At 36.9% G+C, this 15,160-nt stretch overlaps 1 protein-coding gene across 3 annotated transcripts; it reads right to left on the bottom strand.

Annotated features, from left to right (window-relative positions):
* Window positions 1-6,075: 6,075 nt before the first annotated feature.
* On the bottom strand, window positions 6,076-15,134 carry LOC121429255 (acyl-CoA-binding domain-containing protein 6-like). 3 transcript variants are annotated; one of them, XM_041626233.1, is made up of 6 exons: window positions 14,708-15,134; window positions 13,276-13,569; window positions 12,687-12,751; window positions 8,984-9,160; window positions 7,679-7,905; window positions 6,076-6,307 (listed from the first exon to the last, which is right to left on the bottom strand). In XM_041626233.1, exons 2-6 carry the CDS (start codon window positions 13,498-13,500, stop codon window positions 6,156-6,158), a joined length of 846 nt encoding a protein of 281 aa, XP_041482167.1. In that variant the 5' UTR covers window positions 13,501-13,569; window positions 14,708-15,134; the 3' UTR covers window positions 6,076-6,155. The 3 variants fall into 3 exon arrangements, with proteins under 3 accessions (XP_041482167.1, XP_041482165.1, XP_041482166.1); XM_041626231.1 differs by having other exon boundaries at window positions 13,276-13,574; window positions 14,708-15,129; XM_041626232.1 differs by having other exon boundaries at window positions 13,276-13,574; window positions 14,698-14,714.
* Window positions 15,135-15,160: the final 26 nt, after the last annotated feature.

Here is a 15,160-nt window from a genome sequence, read left to right as displayed (position 1 = left end):
GATTTCACCTGAAGTCATATTCTAAGGTTGTTTATACAATAATAACTAACATAATTAGTTGCTTCCATCTGCAAAAGGAAGCAAGGGGCAAAAGTAACATTTCCTGTAAAAGGGCATAAATGTATCACCATTATTAACCCAAATATCAATGCAAGGCGAATGGTATCATTTCAAGTATCCCTTGAAGGACATACAAACAGGCAGCCTTAATTCATAGCCCACGTAAAGTCCTCAACAACTCGTATCTGGGCAGATTCATTACCCACAGTGCATTATTCTAAGCAGTGTCATCTTGTAAAATAGACCCACTCAAACACACTTCACTACTCAATCCATTCATAGTCAAGGAGTTATGTTACCAAGTAGCAATACAGGCCCCTCTCAGAAATATTATAGCTTCTCCACATATACTATTATAGAATAATTTATCCAAAGAATGTTCAAGGAATATTTTAAGACCAGTCATTGATAACACACAATGACAGACAACAAAGTGGTGGAAAAATCACTCTCTCTTTTATTAATGAGGCATTCTGGCAGCACAATTCAACTAGAATATTGAAATACTGTCTTACCTATCCCATTAAGGCCACTCAAGGGAATTAAGCATACGTGGACTCTGTAGACAGGTGACCTTTATAGTCGGGTTCTGTAACACACATTCCTTTCAAAGGGTAGACAATTTTGGTGGTCACTATAGACAGGTGGTCGCTTAGATCGGTCTGACTCTTATTTGGGAATGTTGAAACTTAAATAGTGACAGGTCCAAGATAATTAATCAACATTGCTTTTTGTCTCTCAAGATGTTGTCGGCCATCAAAATGTTATAAAACACAGACCTCCCCATTCAATACCCCAATCTAATTCACCAGGTTCCACAAAATTGTAAAAATTTCATACAGTATGTCAACCTACCTACTACATGTCATCTCCAGATGTGATTCATTGGTAAGCTTTAGCTGTTAAATGACTTCTGATCATTACTCAACAATAATCCATTGGACGATGTATTTATAATGCTGTGGTTTATGGTAAGCCAACATTTCTGAATGTCAAGCCCACCCCAGCATTTTCATTTCGATAAAAACAAAAATCAAACAAGCATGACACAGAAGATTTCATTGAAATCAGGAGTACAAAAAAAAGAAGCATGTTATGACAATTTACAATTTTGCAAAATATTGAAAAATTGCAAAACGGTTGTATGCAAATGAGAAAAATTAGGTTATTAATGAGAGTCAATTATGCCACTCTATTTCCATTTCTTGCTTTAATTATACAATATCATTTCTCTTTCAGCCATTACCATGAGGAAACCCTTCATCAAATCATAATGAATTTCAACGGTTACACTTCGTAATTCCGAAGGTTCTTTATTCCGAGGGTTCGTAATTCCGAAACACGTAAACTGTCTATACCTCGATGTTCGTTAATCCGAAAACGAAAAAGGGTTCGTTAATCCGAACATTTGTGGCGTAATTCTGAATGTTCTTTAATCTGAAAAGGAAATGAGAGTCGTAATTCCGAAGGTTCGTATGTCCGAAAACGAAATGAGGTTCATAATTCCGAAGGTTCGTTAATCCGTAAACGAAATGAGGTTAGTTATACCGAAGGTTAGTATGTCCGAAATGAACAGCGAACGTCATTTCGTCTTCGGATAAACGAACCTTCGGAACAACGAACCTTATTTCGCTTTCGGATCAACGAACCTTCGGAACAACGAACCTCATTTCATTTTCGGATTGTCGAATCTTCGGAACAACGAACCTTATTTCGCTTTCGGATTAACGAACCTTCGGAATTACGAATGTATAAGAATTTCAACAATGGCATTTTCCCATGTTAAGGCAGGAATCAAATTTTATTTTACACTATTGATGAGAAAACTAAAATATCTTATAATTATAATTCTTTTATTAGATTCCTAAACAGTAAGTGGTTGACATCAATGGTTCCCACGTTTGTTTACTTACCAGGATGTGCAGACGACTGCTTTATGAAATTGGGTGAAATTTGCAAACACACAAGTAAAAACAAGTTTTAGAGAAAAATGTAGAATTTCAAATGAAATAACCCATACTTGCATTTTGTTTCATATTATACAGAACATGGTGAGTTGATCAGTTATTTCAGTGACAATAATTCAGGAATAGCAGAACCCGCATTTATGACCAGCAACCCCCAAACAAAGGTTCTCTGTAAATAGCAAAAACAGTAATTTGGTCCTGAAAGAGCAAAAATTAAAAAATAGCATATCTGAAAGATCGATTCTCCTTCGTACAGTCAGAATTTCAAGTTGTACAGTTGAAAAGAAAACAGTAAAAGACTTTCTTTGACACAAGAATTTGTGAACTGCTTGGAAGTTTTACTGACATTGCATAGTGTTCGCATCTCATGCTTGAATGAACCCTGAAATTCAAATGTTTTCTCTTTATTTTTTGAAGGTCTGGCTCTTACTAGTTCTGCAAAGTACTTGTGTGGGTTACTGTTGAGCAAGTTACCTATGACAATTACTTTATTGGCAACCTCTTGTTGTCTTTGGGGTGGCAGGCCCTATTTTTTCTTTTTCAAAATCCAGTTCCATGAGTGAATGCATGCAATCAGGATAATCAAGAAACTGCCAAAGTTGACTCTACTATAAGGAGACACTACATCTACAGGTTAAAAGGCTATCTATCCCATGCAGCTTCATTCATGTTTTCATTCCAACCTGGATCCCGTAACACAAAGGTCATCTCCCTAGCGAATAATCGTATACCTGATTTTCACGATTGATTGTACATTGTAGTCTAAAGCAATCAAGCGTAGAAAAATGTTCTACGATCATTGCTAAGGTTTGTGTTACGGACCCCTGAACACGACAGAGAAATCAAACACCAAACGAAATAGTAAACATATCAATGAAATACACCCAGCAACTTTCACTATTTTGCTTGGCTCTCTTGATACCAGCACTAGTGAAGTTCATTAAGCACAGGTCATAAAAATGCAACGTCCTGAATTACATTGCCAAAATCATTTCAGTGGCGGATCCAGGCAGGGGAACTAGGGGTTAATCCCCCCCCCTCTGTAATTTGAGAATCAACCACTTACATGTTCCATATAACTGAATCTAACAAATCTGTCATCTGCACTTCCTCTTTTTCTTTTTAATTTGCTCTTCATGCCCCCGTAGTTCCAAGTCCTGGATCCGCCACTGCATAGAAATATAACAAGTGGAATGCCTCTCACCGTCTCACCTGCATCACGCAGTTCAATATAGCAGCAGTGCTAACTTTGAAAACTACTCTAACTCGCACAAGATGTTCAGTGATTCAAACATGGTTACTCTTATGTCCACTTTTTATGAACTAGACCAATAAACTTACAGAGATATGATGGTTATTCAACAAAAAACCCAACATGGCCAAAGTTCATTGACCTTTGAATTTGATCATGTGACCTGAAACTCGCACCGGATGTTCAGTAGTACTTGATTACTCTTCTGTACAAGTTTCATGAATCAGATCCATAAACTTTCAAAGTTATGATGGTAATTCAACAGATACACCCAATTCGGCCAAAGTTCATTGACCCTAAATGACCTTTTATCTTGGCCATGTGACGTGAAACTCATGAAGGATGTTCAGTGATACTTGATTAACCTTATGTCCAAGTTTCAAGAACTAGGTCCATATATTTTCTAAGTTATGATGGCATTTCAAATACTTAACCCCGACGATTCGGATACCCCCGATTCGGCCAAAGTTCATTGACCCTAAATGACCTTTGACCTTAATCATGAGACCTGAAACTTGCACAAAATGTTCAGTGATGCTTGATTACTATTATGTCTAAGTTTCATGAATCAGATCCATAAACTTTCAAAGTTATGATGGGAATTCAACAGATACCCCCAATTCAGCCAAAGTTCATTGACCCTAAATGACCTTTTATCTTGGCCATGTGACGTGAAACTCATGAAGGATGTTCAGTGATACTTGATTAACCTTATGTCCAAGTTTCATGAACTAGGTCCATATATTTTCTAAGTTATGATGGCATTTCAAATACTTAACCTCAGGTTAAGATTTTGATATTGATTCCTCCAACATGGTCTAAGTTCATTGACCCTAAATGACCTTTGACCTTGGTCATGTGACATGAAACTCTAATAGGATGTTCAGTAATACTTGATTAACCTTATGGCCAAGTTTCATGAACTAGGTCCATATACTTTCTAAGTTATGATGTCATTTCAAAAACTTAACCTCAGGTTAAGATTTGATGTTGACGCAGCTGCCGCCATCGCCGCCACCGGAAAAGCGGTGCCTATAGTCTCACTCTGCTATGCAGGTGAGACAAAAACTGCTCAACTAACAAAATTCCTTGCCTTAAGCCCAGCGCATACTATGCAATCTTATATGATGCCATTTGTTAATAAATTGTAGTTTGCATTAAATATGAGAGTTCCAAGACAAACATTTACCGCAGTTTATTTCAAGTTCAGCATAATGTAAGGAAAAATGAAATAATAATTTTGCTTTGCAGCATTCCCATTTGTCAGAGTAAAAAAAAATCGAAATCGGCTATAAGTCACAGCTGATAACGTTATTGCTATTTGGAACTGAATTTACTTTCATTCCTACAGGGAGGTTCGAACTACACTGAATTTTGATATCAGTAATACTACTATCATTTTCATCTCTTACAGATTTTATTGGGTGGAAACTTCATATCAAATGTTATTATGATTTCTTTGAAAATCGGACTGCAATGAATCGCCTAATGTGCAATGGGCTTTAGTTTAGTGTTTTGCGTCACTATATATACTGGTATATATGTCTATCACAATTTAGTAAAGTCTAGGTTACTGTTACCTCTGTTTGAAATATCAAGAACACATAAAAATGATTGAATTATTTATTGCTACATTTGGCATCAACAATTTAAAGCGTGATTGACTTAGGCACGACTAGTGACCCTTTCCCAAGCAAAATGTAGCTGACTTAGCCCCAAAAACATACGCCATTGTTCGTAAATTTGTGCGTAACTTTATGAAGAGAATTATGAAACATCAACCTGGCTCCATGACACAAAGAAGCAATTCAGATTAAAGGGGGAAACCAACCTCGGTCATAAAATGTTGTGCGAGAGCAGAGAAAGATTATAGTTCAATAAGAATGGTGAAAGTTTGATAGAAATCAGACAAGCAATATGACAGTAGTGGCTGTTTTAAACTTCAGATCCCTAAGACTATATGCAAATTGGCAACTGGGCAATACATGTATATGACAAATGATAGGAACAACTTTCTCACAGGCCATTTAATTCTCAGGGATTTGTGGTTTTCTCCTATTAAAGTACCATTTTCCCTGGGGCAGTAATCAAAACAAAGCGTATTGTTTTATGTTTTCATTGAAAGAAAAATACAATGTGAAGCAAATATTTTGAATTTTTTAGTGCAATTTTATGTATTTCAGTATGACACAATGACATCACAGATATTGCCAATTTGAAGTCTTCACAGGTAAACTGGCTACCAATTTTTCCAATTTTTAACAATCCATAACTTACCTATTGTTTGTCCAATATTGTTCAAACTTTCACCTATCTACTAAGTACTTTCCTTGATTTTTCTTTTTCCTCTGAACACAATTTTTAATTTGCTATGAAAGCAGAATTCTATCTCTCTCAGTGTACTGGCACAATGCCTCATCCTCTTTACAATAATACACAATACAGAGTAACGAAGTGTCACCTCATCAATTTTCCAACTTTATATTTCAGCATTTTTGATACCATTTTTGGTGGAGCATGATGAAATACACTATTAAAATTTGGTGAGAATCGGTCCATGGGGGGCTGAGATGTGACCTCATGAATACATAATTAGCCCAATTGAAGTCAATGTATTATTGGCCTGGTTCTAAATGTTAGAAACCAGGTACATGATACATTGACTTTGACTTTAATTACGTATTCATGTGACACATCTCAGGCCCACATGGACCGATTCACACCAAATTTTAATAGTGTAAGTATTTCATCATGCTCTACCAAAAAATGGTATCGAAAATGCTGAAATGCAAAAAAAAAAAAAATTGTGACGTCATCACTTCGGTACTCTATTGTACAAAATTATGAAATTTAAAAAATAATAATCAAACTAACTATCATGTTACATCATAGTTTGTTGCTAATAACTGATGGATATCTTTTCTGTATGTGTTGTCTGCAGGCACGTTCCCATCTGCATCCTTGGTGTTCACACTACCACCGTGCTTGACCAAAGCTTCAATGATCGGGAGGTGTTCACACGTACAGGCTGTAAAAGGGGAAGGAGACAGACAGACAGACAGACAGAGAGATTAGTAAACTGGATGTTAAAGCCTGTCTTTAGTTTTGATAAGTCTCCCAAAAGTGTATGTCACTAATACATTTCACCACTTAATATTACAATAATAATAAAAGGCATTTGTATAGCGCCATCTATCTAGAAATAATCTATACCGAGGCACTTTGTAATCATTACCCCGGCTTTAGCTCGAGCTAGCTGCCTTTTAGCACTCATGCATTCAAGGAATTAATCCTGCCAAGTACCAATTCACCTCACCTGGGTCGAGTGCAGCAAAGTGTGGATAAATTTCTTGCTGAAGGAAAACACGCCATGGCTCGGATTCGAACCCACGACACTCTATTTGTAAGGCGACAGTCAGAACCACTAGACCACGATGCGCCCAACTGAATATGAATGCATGTGCCCCAAACCAGTTGTGGTAAGAAGGATATATACTATTATATGTACTTTTTCGACAAATTTACAGATTTTACATGAAAACGTCATTCGATTGGGTGCCTGATCAAAATTCTGTTTATATGAAACACCTCAAGCATGGAATGGGTTGAAGATATCAAGACATGACCTTTGTCAGAAGCTTTTTAATATCAAATTACTAAATATGTGAAATAAGTGTTCAAACGGCTATTTTAGATTTAGCCTGAAAAATGTCATAATTAAATTCTATTGGGCAAAAAATGCATTCAATGACTTCTACGCTTTGTTTGATCATACTCATGTATAGTTATAATAACCCTTTACACCAAAGCTTTAGACAGGCTTTAACAAATACAGGTTTCACAAAGGTGATCTATAATTAATCACAAGGTATGAAAATAAACAAAGAGTACTGAGGACCAGGGGCAACAAAGAGGAAAATGCTCATAATCATTGGTATTTGACAGTAGCCAAAAAAATGCTCAATGTGTCAAAAGACAATGATACAACCAACAATTTCTAAACTTTTTCACTGACACACTATTCTAGTTACGTGGTCTATACCATTCCTTTTCTGTCTTAGAATTTGAATGGTTTGCCTGGATAACTTACACAACATCTTCATTTGGAAATGTTGATGCTCATCCTTATAAAAAAGGCCAATTAAGAAAAGTTTATCATGAGCTAACTCTGAAATGGCTTACAATATGCAAGTCCCTTTTTAAATGAGTACAAAGGGACATTATATCATAATGTGATACAGGCTACAAGAGCTGCGGAGTAATATTTTTACTTGAAATCATTTATGATGAAATGTGCGTACAAGAGAAAGAAGAGTACCCCATGTGTAAGGACGCTAGCCCTTCTGCTTGAACACAAACACATTTTTAAAATTGAATAGTCAGAGCAGCAGTACTTTACCATAATGAAGAGGGGTTTGGCCATCTGGGTCTGGAGCATTTACGTTGACCTTTCGTTCAAGGAGTAAGGTCACGACCTCCAGGTGACCTCTGTCACATGCCCAATGAAGCAACGTCAGTCCGTCCTCGTCCACCTGATTGATACTACTGTCCTCCCTAGACAGAAGAAGTCGCACTTGTTCCTCCGCACCCTCCTTGCACCAGTCGAAAATGGATTTCTCTTGATCACTATAAAAAATGCAGCATTTTAGTATACTTTGGTACTAAACACTCCACAAGTAAATCATCTAATAATAATGATATAATGCAAAATTTATATAGCACTTAATACAAATTATTTTAAACACTGCACACTGTTACCGCGGCTTTAGCAAGGTTATCTTCAAGGAATTCCTTCCTACCGGGTACCCATTTACTACACCTGGGGGGAGAGTGGCGAATGTAAATAAATGCCTTGCCAAAGGACACAAGTGCTGCGGTGGAAATTGAAACCCGAACCTTGTGGTTCAGAGTCCGGGAGACTTATCCACTGAGCCACAACACCTCTGGGAAAGGAAGAGCACTTGACAAGAGGTTAAAAAGATAAATATAGAGATATATACAGTACACACAAAAAAGAAATAAGGCCAGTGCTCTCAAAATTAAATTTATGGGACATACATCAGACTGTAATACATTCCAGACTTCTTCACAGTAGGATGAATCTTGGACCCTTAACACAGGAGCAATACAAAATTTACAAATGTAAATTTATGGTCTGTGATAGACATTTGCACTTCATTTTTTTGTCTTTGTCTACTGTACCATTAACACATATTTTTCAAAACAGGAAAAAAACATAAATCAAAATCTAAAAACACATCGATCAGAACTATGCAAGTGCTTGCCCCCTCTACGGAAAATTGATCTCCCAAACTGCCAAGCTGGAGACTTAAAATTGGATACCGAAATTTTTTCCAAAAGTAGCTAATATTGAAGATGATCTCCCATTGTCACATTACAGCTGTGATGCCAATCATGCCCATCATAATAGCCTTCTCATGATCAAATACTAACAATGCAGTCATAAATGCTCATTATTCTGCCATCCCATCTCTCTCTCATATTTATTTTCTTCATATTTATCATAATTCATTACATTTTACTAACAAATATGGGTCCTGTTTCATAAAGAAGTGTTATTTTCACAAATGCACAATTTCTATATTGCCATCAGCCAATCAAATTATTTCAGTTGCATTGCAAATTTGTTAAAGCAACAGGTTTCATGAAATGGGCCCTAGATCGACTTAAACTCCATCCTTACCTCAACTCCGCTTCTTCTTCGGCTAGCATAGTACTGACTCCGACTCCTAACCCTTTGGAAACCGACTTGTGACCTTTGACCTTTGAGTTCCAGTCTGGGTCTACTTCATCCATGGCTTCGATGTATTCCATCATGGCCTGTTCTTTGCTCATATCCTTCAACGCATTCCAAGCATCCCTAGAAACGATCAATATTATACGCAAAAGAGAAAGGAGAGGGGTGTCAGCAAATTTGACTCCTCATGCCAAGTCAAACAACACGATGATAAATGATGATTGATAATTTAGCAATAAACATTTCAGTTTTGTATTTAAAAAATGCATAGGGGCAATTCCACAGGTTGGTGGACATGAGCTTAAAAATTCAAATTCAATATTTTCTCGAATTTTTTAATACTTTAAGTCCTTCATACATGATAGTTTCAGGAACAAGAAATAAAAAGTTTATTTTCATATGTATACTTTGGAAAAAAATGGTCAAAAGTTGTGTCTTCCATTTTGTACCAAAATACAAGAAAAATAGTGAAAAATGAAATATGCCTTATTACCATTTTGTTATTGCAACAACATACCACTTTATGTATTTCTGAAGTTTAGAAGGGGCAAATTACTTAAAATACACAACAGCTTTTCAAGTAAATTTGTAGTACTCATTCAAAACTGAATATTGCAACCTGTTGAGGTGATGTAACGTGAGTAACCGAAAAAACTGACTTTGTTTTCTGAGAGAAAAATTCTTCACAGTTAATTGGTGGGATTTTAAATTCTCTTCCTTCAAACAATCTTTGACACAGTGATGACTATCAAAATCATTAAAAAGTACAATTTTTTTATAAAAATGATGAAGAAAAACTGTAACGTGAGTAACTTTGTAACGTGAGTAACCATCATGTAATGTGAGTAACCAGTAAAAATTATTCAGTTAGGTAACATTTTCTGTGGGATGTCAAGTTTTAAGTCTCATGGTGAGTTGTGAAGTTATTTTTGATTAATTAAAATCAAAATGAGGGTACACCTCTTTTATGTGACTCTTTGTTCATCAAAATATCAGTAGTCATACATTCACACAATAAAATGAATATTAGTAGAAGTATTCACAATGCGAGAGTGCATTAGTAAGGCTTGGTTTTGATTAACCAAACTTCCGAGTGTTCGAAGAGTGTTCGAACAACACATTGAATGCCCTTTATACCTGTAACCCTATCTAGACCGGGGTATTTTGGGAGTTGATATGGCCGGGGGGGGGGGGGGGGGGATGGGGGCCTCCCAGGCCCTTCTTGAGATCTCGGCCATTGGCCGCACGATCACGCCGGAAATTTGCGTGCAGGTTGTCTTGGACATAATCTACAATACTATACAGTAATTTATTTCATGCAAATTGGTACTAAGCGATTATGCTAATTTATGCATAATTAGTAAGCGAAATCATACTTTCCCTCCTACACCCTAATAAAGCTCCAACTGTTCTAATTTTTTGTATAAAATCTCTTTTTTGATGTTCCTAGCAATGAATTTTACACACATTATTGAATTTTTAATGACATGTGTGTTGTTAACCATACATGGACAAAATGTAACGTGAGTAACCGTAACGTGAGTAACCATATTATCTGCACCCCAAGTAAAAACCATGTGTTCTTTATTTTTTTAATTATATACAAAGTTTGTCTCCCTAATATACTTCTTTGAAATGGATATAATCAACTTTCATAAAAGCCTTGCATGAGGAGACTTTTCACTTATGTCGACTTTTCATTTAATGCATGTCCAAATCATGTAACGTGAGTAACCGACACATTCCAAAGATTTGCCAGGAGCATAATAAAATTTCCCAAGTTTTGTTTTTATACAAAGGATAGTCAGACTGTGTACTTTGTTGTGATAAGAAGATGTTTAGTTCCTATCAATAATAATGGAGTTACAGGTCCAAGTATGAGTCAAGGTGTCTCCAAATGTAACGTGAGTAACCGTGGAATAGCCCATAGGCAACAATGTAGGTCCCTTAGCACTTTTTACAAAAGGAGTAGAGAGCAATGGGTTCCAAATTGTTTACAAAATGCTAAATCAATATGTTTTAATTCTTTTCATATGTTGTTATATATTCCTTACGATATTCCAGCAGATTACTCCAGGAAACAAGGCCTGCATATGAAAATATTACCTTTCCCCATATGACTTTGTAACTGTATGTGGGCGTGTACTAATGACTTTTTACTTGAATGAAGCTTTTTTTCTGGTTTATATGGTGCAAGTCAATGAGATATGATGAAGAGATTTGACATTGATGAATGATGATGACGAGGATGGCAACAACGATGATGGTGATGATGTCATCATCACCTACAATATCATCTGAATCAGATGATAATGATGGTGATTATGATGACGATGGTGATGAATATGATGATGATGGCGATGAATATGATGAAGATGGTTATGGCGATGACAATGATGATGATGGCGATGAACATGATGATGATGATGTTGATGATGACGATGATGAACAGCATTTATATAGCACCATTCATCTGCAGAAATCATCAGTTCCCACTGAATATATTTCACACATTATATACACAGTTGCTGGAAACTTACTGATATTGTTCAAAATTTATACATTGAATATTTAATTATTAAAGGGAAAGTTCACCACACTATCAAGTCTGATGTACAAAAGGAGTTAACAAAATAAAATGAAAGAAACATAAAAGAAGTTGGCACAAAAATCGATCTAAGAATATCAAAGTTTTGGATTTTACGCACTAATTGAGGTTACATCAATGCATTTCTCGGAATATTCAAAATACATCTAAATTTGGAATTTCTAATACATGACATGAGATGACATTGCATGACCATAAAAATTGCAAATCATCATTGTTCTTATTCATTAGAGAAAAAATTAAAACTTTATAAGAGAAAATTGAAAAAAAAAGGTTATATAAGAATCGGAGAAAAAGAAAGCATGCAAAAATATACAAATACAAAAATAAACTAGATAAAATACTCATGAGAACTGCAAACTCAAGTTGCAAGGAATGAAGAAGGCAAACTGAATTACTTAACCATGAAGGTTTCCTATTCAGACGAAACAGCTCACTCATGAGAGATCACTACATTATCATATACTCTATGGCACAAAATTTTAAAAAATAATACTTCAAATGTGGTTTGGTTTTAATGTAATGGTAAAGTAAACGCCAGAAAAAAGTCCCCCCCCCCCCGTCACCATATACGCATAAAAATGAACGTTCTGGTAGATATCTCTCTGAGTATCATGTGCACACAAAAGTAGTTTTCATGATGCTTTTCAGGAACATTGGCTCCCTGGATTTATATAGTAGGCCTTTATGGCTGATCCACTATACTTTATGTATGAGTGTAGCATCTAGGATTTAAGCACGGCCCTAGGCGGGGGGGGGGGGTGCTGTGTGTAATATTCTCCATAGGAAGCACCCCCCTGGAATTCTGGTAGGTGTGGCAATTATTATTATTGTTATTTTTTTGCTTTACAAATTTCTTGGGGCCAAAATGGCCTTCATTTCGTAGTGATCCCCCCCCTTTCTTTTGTCAAATTTACTTCAGCACCCCTGTAAAAAATTGTTCCCAAGGCCCTGGATTTATGAGAGGAAGCCCCCACCTCCCCTGACTCAAACCTACATACACCAGCCTTACCATACACCGTTGAGTGAGTTCACACTTACCATTTTTGTTTCCCTTGGAAATTGAACATGCCTGGCCTGCATATATTGCATTTTCCAACTGTTGCCTAAAAACATTAGAAAGTGAAAAAAAACCTGAACAAAAAACAACAAATGTGTAGCGAAATATTAAGGAATAGGGCAACAAAATTTGCATCTTATCTATCGAATCTAGGTCCTCTCCAATTCCAAAATACATTCCGTTAGCTAAAAGTTTTGATTTTGTAATAACATTTCATGTGATCAATTCAGGAGACAACTGAATTAGCAGGGTTTTTTTAACATTAATTGGCTTATATAATCAAACAATTTAAAATTAAACTTACACAATTAGGGATGCTAACCTGTTACCAAATGTGTGTACAGCGATTGCTTTGAGTGCCCCCCCCCCCCAGGCCCAACCTCCCCTGTCCCCTACCTCATTGGCATCTGTGAAGAGGATTGTCCTTTGTTCATGGGGGATCTATTGTTGTGTCCCCCCAAGGAAAGACAAACTGTTAACAACATTTATACCTTGATCTGCTGATTATCAAATAGAGTCTAGCTATTGTCTGACCCAAATTTCTGAGAAATACAATACCCCGTAGATCACCTGCTTAAACCTTGCGTAAAAGTACAACAGTTTTTCACTTCCAAGGTTCGCAGCAACCGAAGTCATAAATGTTGATGCTCGGTCGAAATCTTTCTGAAGAGCTGTCAATTCTTGCTCCAACATTGCATCCATCATTTCACTTTCGTTATCAGAATCATCACCAGGAGTAACGTCCCCACTGGCACCTGTATTGCTGGTGAATGTCACTACCTCTTCTTGATCCATCCTGCCTTCTGTCTGGTATTTGTTTTCTCTTTTTTAACCAAGTGCTGGAGTCTCAATGGTCTTCCCAAGCTGAGCTGAGACAAGAGTTAAGAAAACATTAGATTTGTCAAGCTTGTTAAAATGTTACACCACTGACAATAATATTCATCATGAATTACCCAAGGTTAAGTGTCTAGTTAAATTTAAAAAGAAGAATTCTAAGTTGACATCTTACTTAGATCAATGATCCATCATATAGTTCATTCTACACTAACTGAATGTTCGGGATTAACCTGCAAAATTAAGTTAGTCCTTTAAGTTGGTTTTAGAGGCATAAGTTCACAGAAACAGTGGTGGGTCAAATACCCCATCCCAGCATATCAGTTATGGATAATCTCCACCCTATATAATAATATTCATGATAAATTACCCAAGATTATGTGACTAGTCAAATAAAAAAAGAAGAATTCTAAGTTGACATCTTACTTAGATCAATGATCCATCTTATTGTTCACTCTACACTAACTGAATGTTACAGATTAAACTGCATTAGAGGCATGTACTCTAAATTCACAGAACCAGAGGTCGCTCAACTATCTCATCCCAGCATATCCTTGTCATGGATAATCTCTGCCCTCTATGATAATATTCATAATTACCCAAGAATTCTAAGTTGACATCTTACTTAGATCAATGATCAATTATATTGTTCACTCTACACTGACTGTTTGCTCAACGAAATCAACCCAGGATATCACTGTCATTCATGGACAATCTCCACCGCCGTCTCCCTCCTCACCACCCAATCCCAACCCCCCCCCAGCCCAGCCGGGGGTAGACTATCTATCCATTAGCCATTACAGTGTGATATGCTGGGATGAGTTTGGTAAAGTTGGTGTCATTTTATGTGTGCAAATAGTATTTACACCAAAAGTTAGGGTTAATTTGGACAAAAAAAATCTGTTTTGGAGGTTTTTTTTACATTTTCTAATTTTTTTCCGTGCTCCTACAGATGTAGGGTCGTGTGGTCCAGTGGTTAGAGCATTGGACTCATAATCGTAAGGTTGTGAGTTCGAATCCCAACTCTGCCATTGACTCCACTTTGATAAAAAGGCCCGAGAGTGATTTCTGTCGTCTATAACATCAGCCACTATGACTGATTAACCTAGACGTATGCTTGACCTATGCTTGAACTAGTTTGCAATCAATTCCATGCACATCCATTCACCTGGCTTCAACCAGTTTCTTTCACTCAGCAGAGTCAGACATGATCAGTGCAGTGCCTCTTCTCCGCCTCCGGCCGGGCTTCTTCTGCTTAGGTTTGAAAATCAGATGGCCTATGGTCTTTGTATGGAGGCACACGTAGTCGACGTAGGCCTACAGGCTACTGCACAACAGGCTACACAGTATGCATACAATCAAGCCAGCCAGCGCCAGCTCCAGTCCAGGCTCCTTCAACTAATTCCAGGGGGCTAGTGGGGCTGAGCTGTTGGGAGTTGATTGCTCTAGGCCTATATCTCAATTAATCTTCAATCTGCTTTTCGTACTCGTGTGGACGTGGGTGTGTCTAGCCACATTGGATGCGTTTACGTTTATGTTTTGTTTTCGCAAATTAAATTGGGGTTAAACGTCAAAGGTCTGGTTTTCTTCGCTGCTGCGCGTGCAGCATGTGCATCGACAT

The sequence above is a fragment of the Lytechinus variegatus genome, chromosome 15 (assembly GCF_018143015.1).
Source record: "Lytechinus variegatus isolate NC3 chromosome 15, Lvar_3.0, whole genome shotgun sequence".
Lineage (NCBI taxonomy): Eukaryota > Metazoa > Echinodermata > Echinoidea > Temnopleuroida > Toxopneustidae > Lytechinus > Lytechinus variegatus.
The sequence above is the reverse complement of the archived record's forward strand: the minus strand, read 5'-3'. Positions and strand labels throughout refer to the sequence as shown.

Bases quoted from the DNA above. Each gene is read 5' to 3' on its own strand.
- LOC121429255 (XM_041626233.1), bottom strand. From the start codon at position 13,500: ATGGATCAAGAAGAGGTAGTGACATTCACCAGCAATACAGGTGCCAGT. The intron at 9,161-12,686 runs GTAAGTGTGAAC...GATCGTTTCTAG, and splicing joins TTCCAAGGGAAACAAAAATG to GGATGCTTGGAATGCGTTGA. The intron at 7,906-8,983 runs GTAAGGATGGAG...CATTTTTTATAG, and splicing joins GAAGAAGAAGCGGAGTTGAG to TGATCAAGAGAAATCCATTT.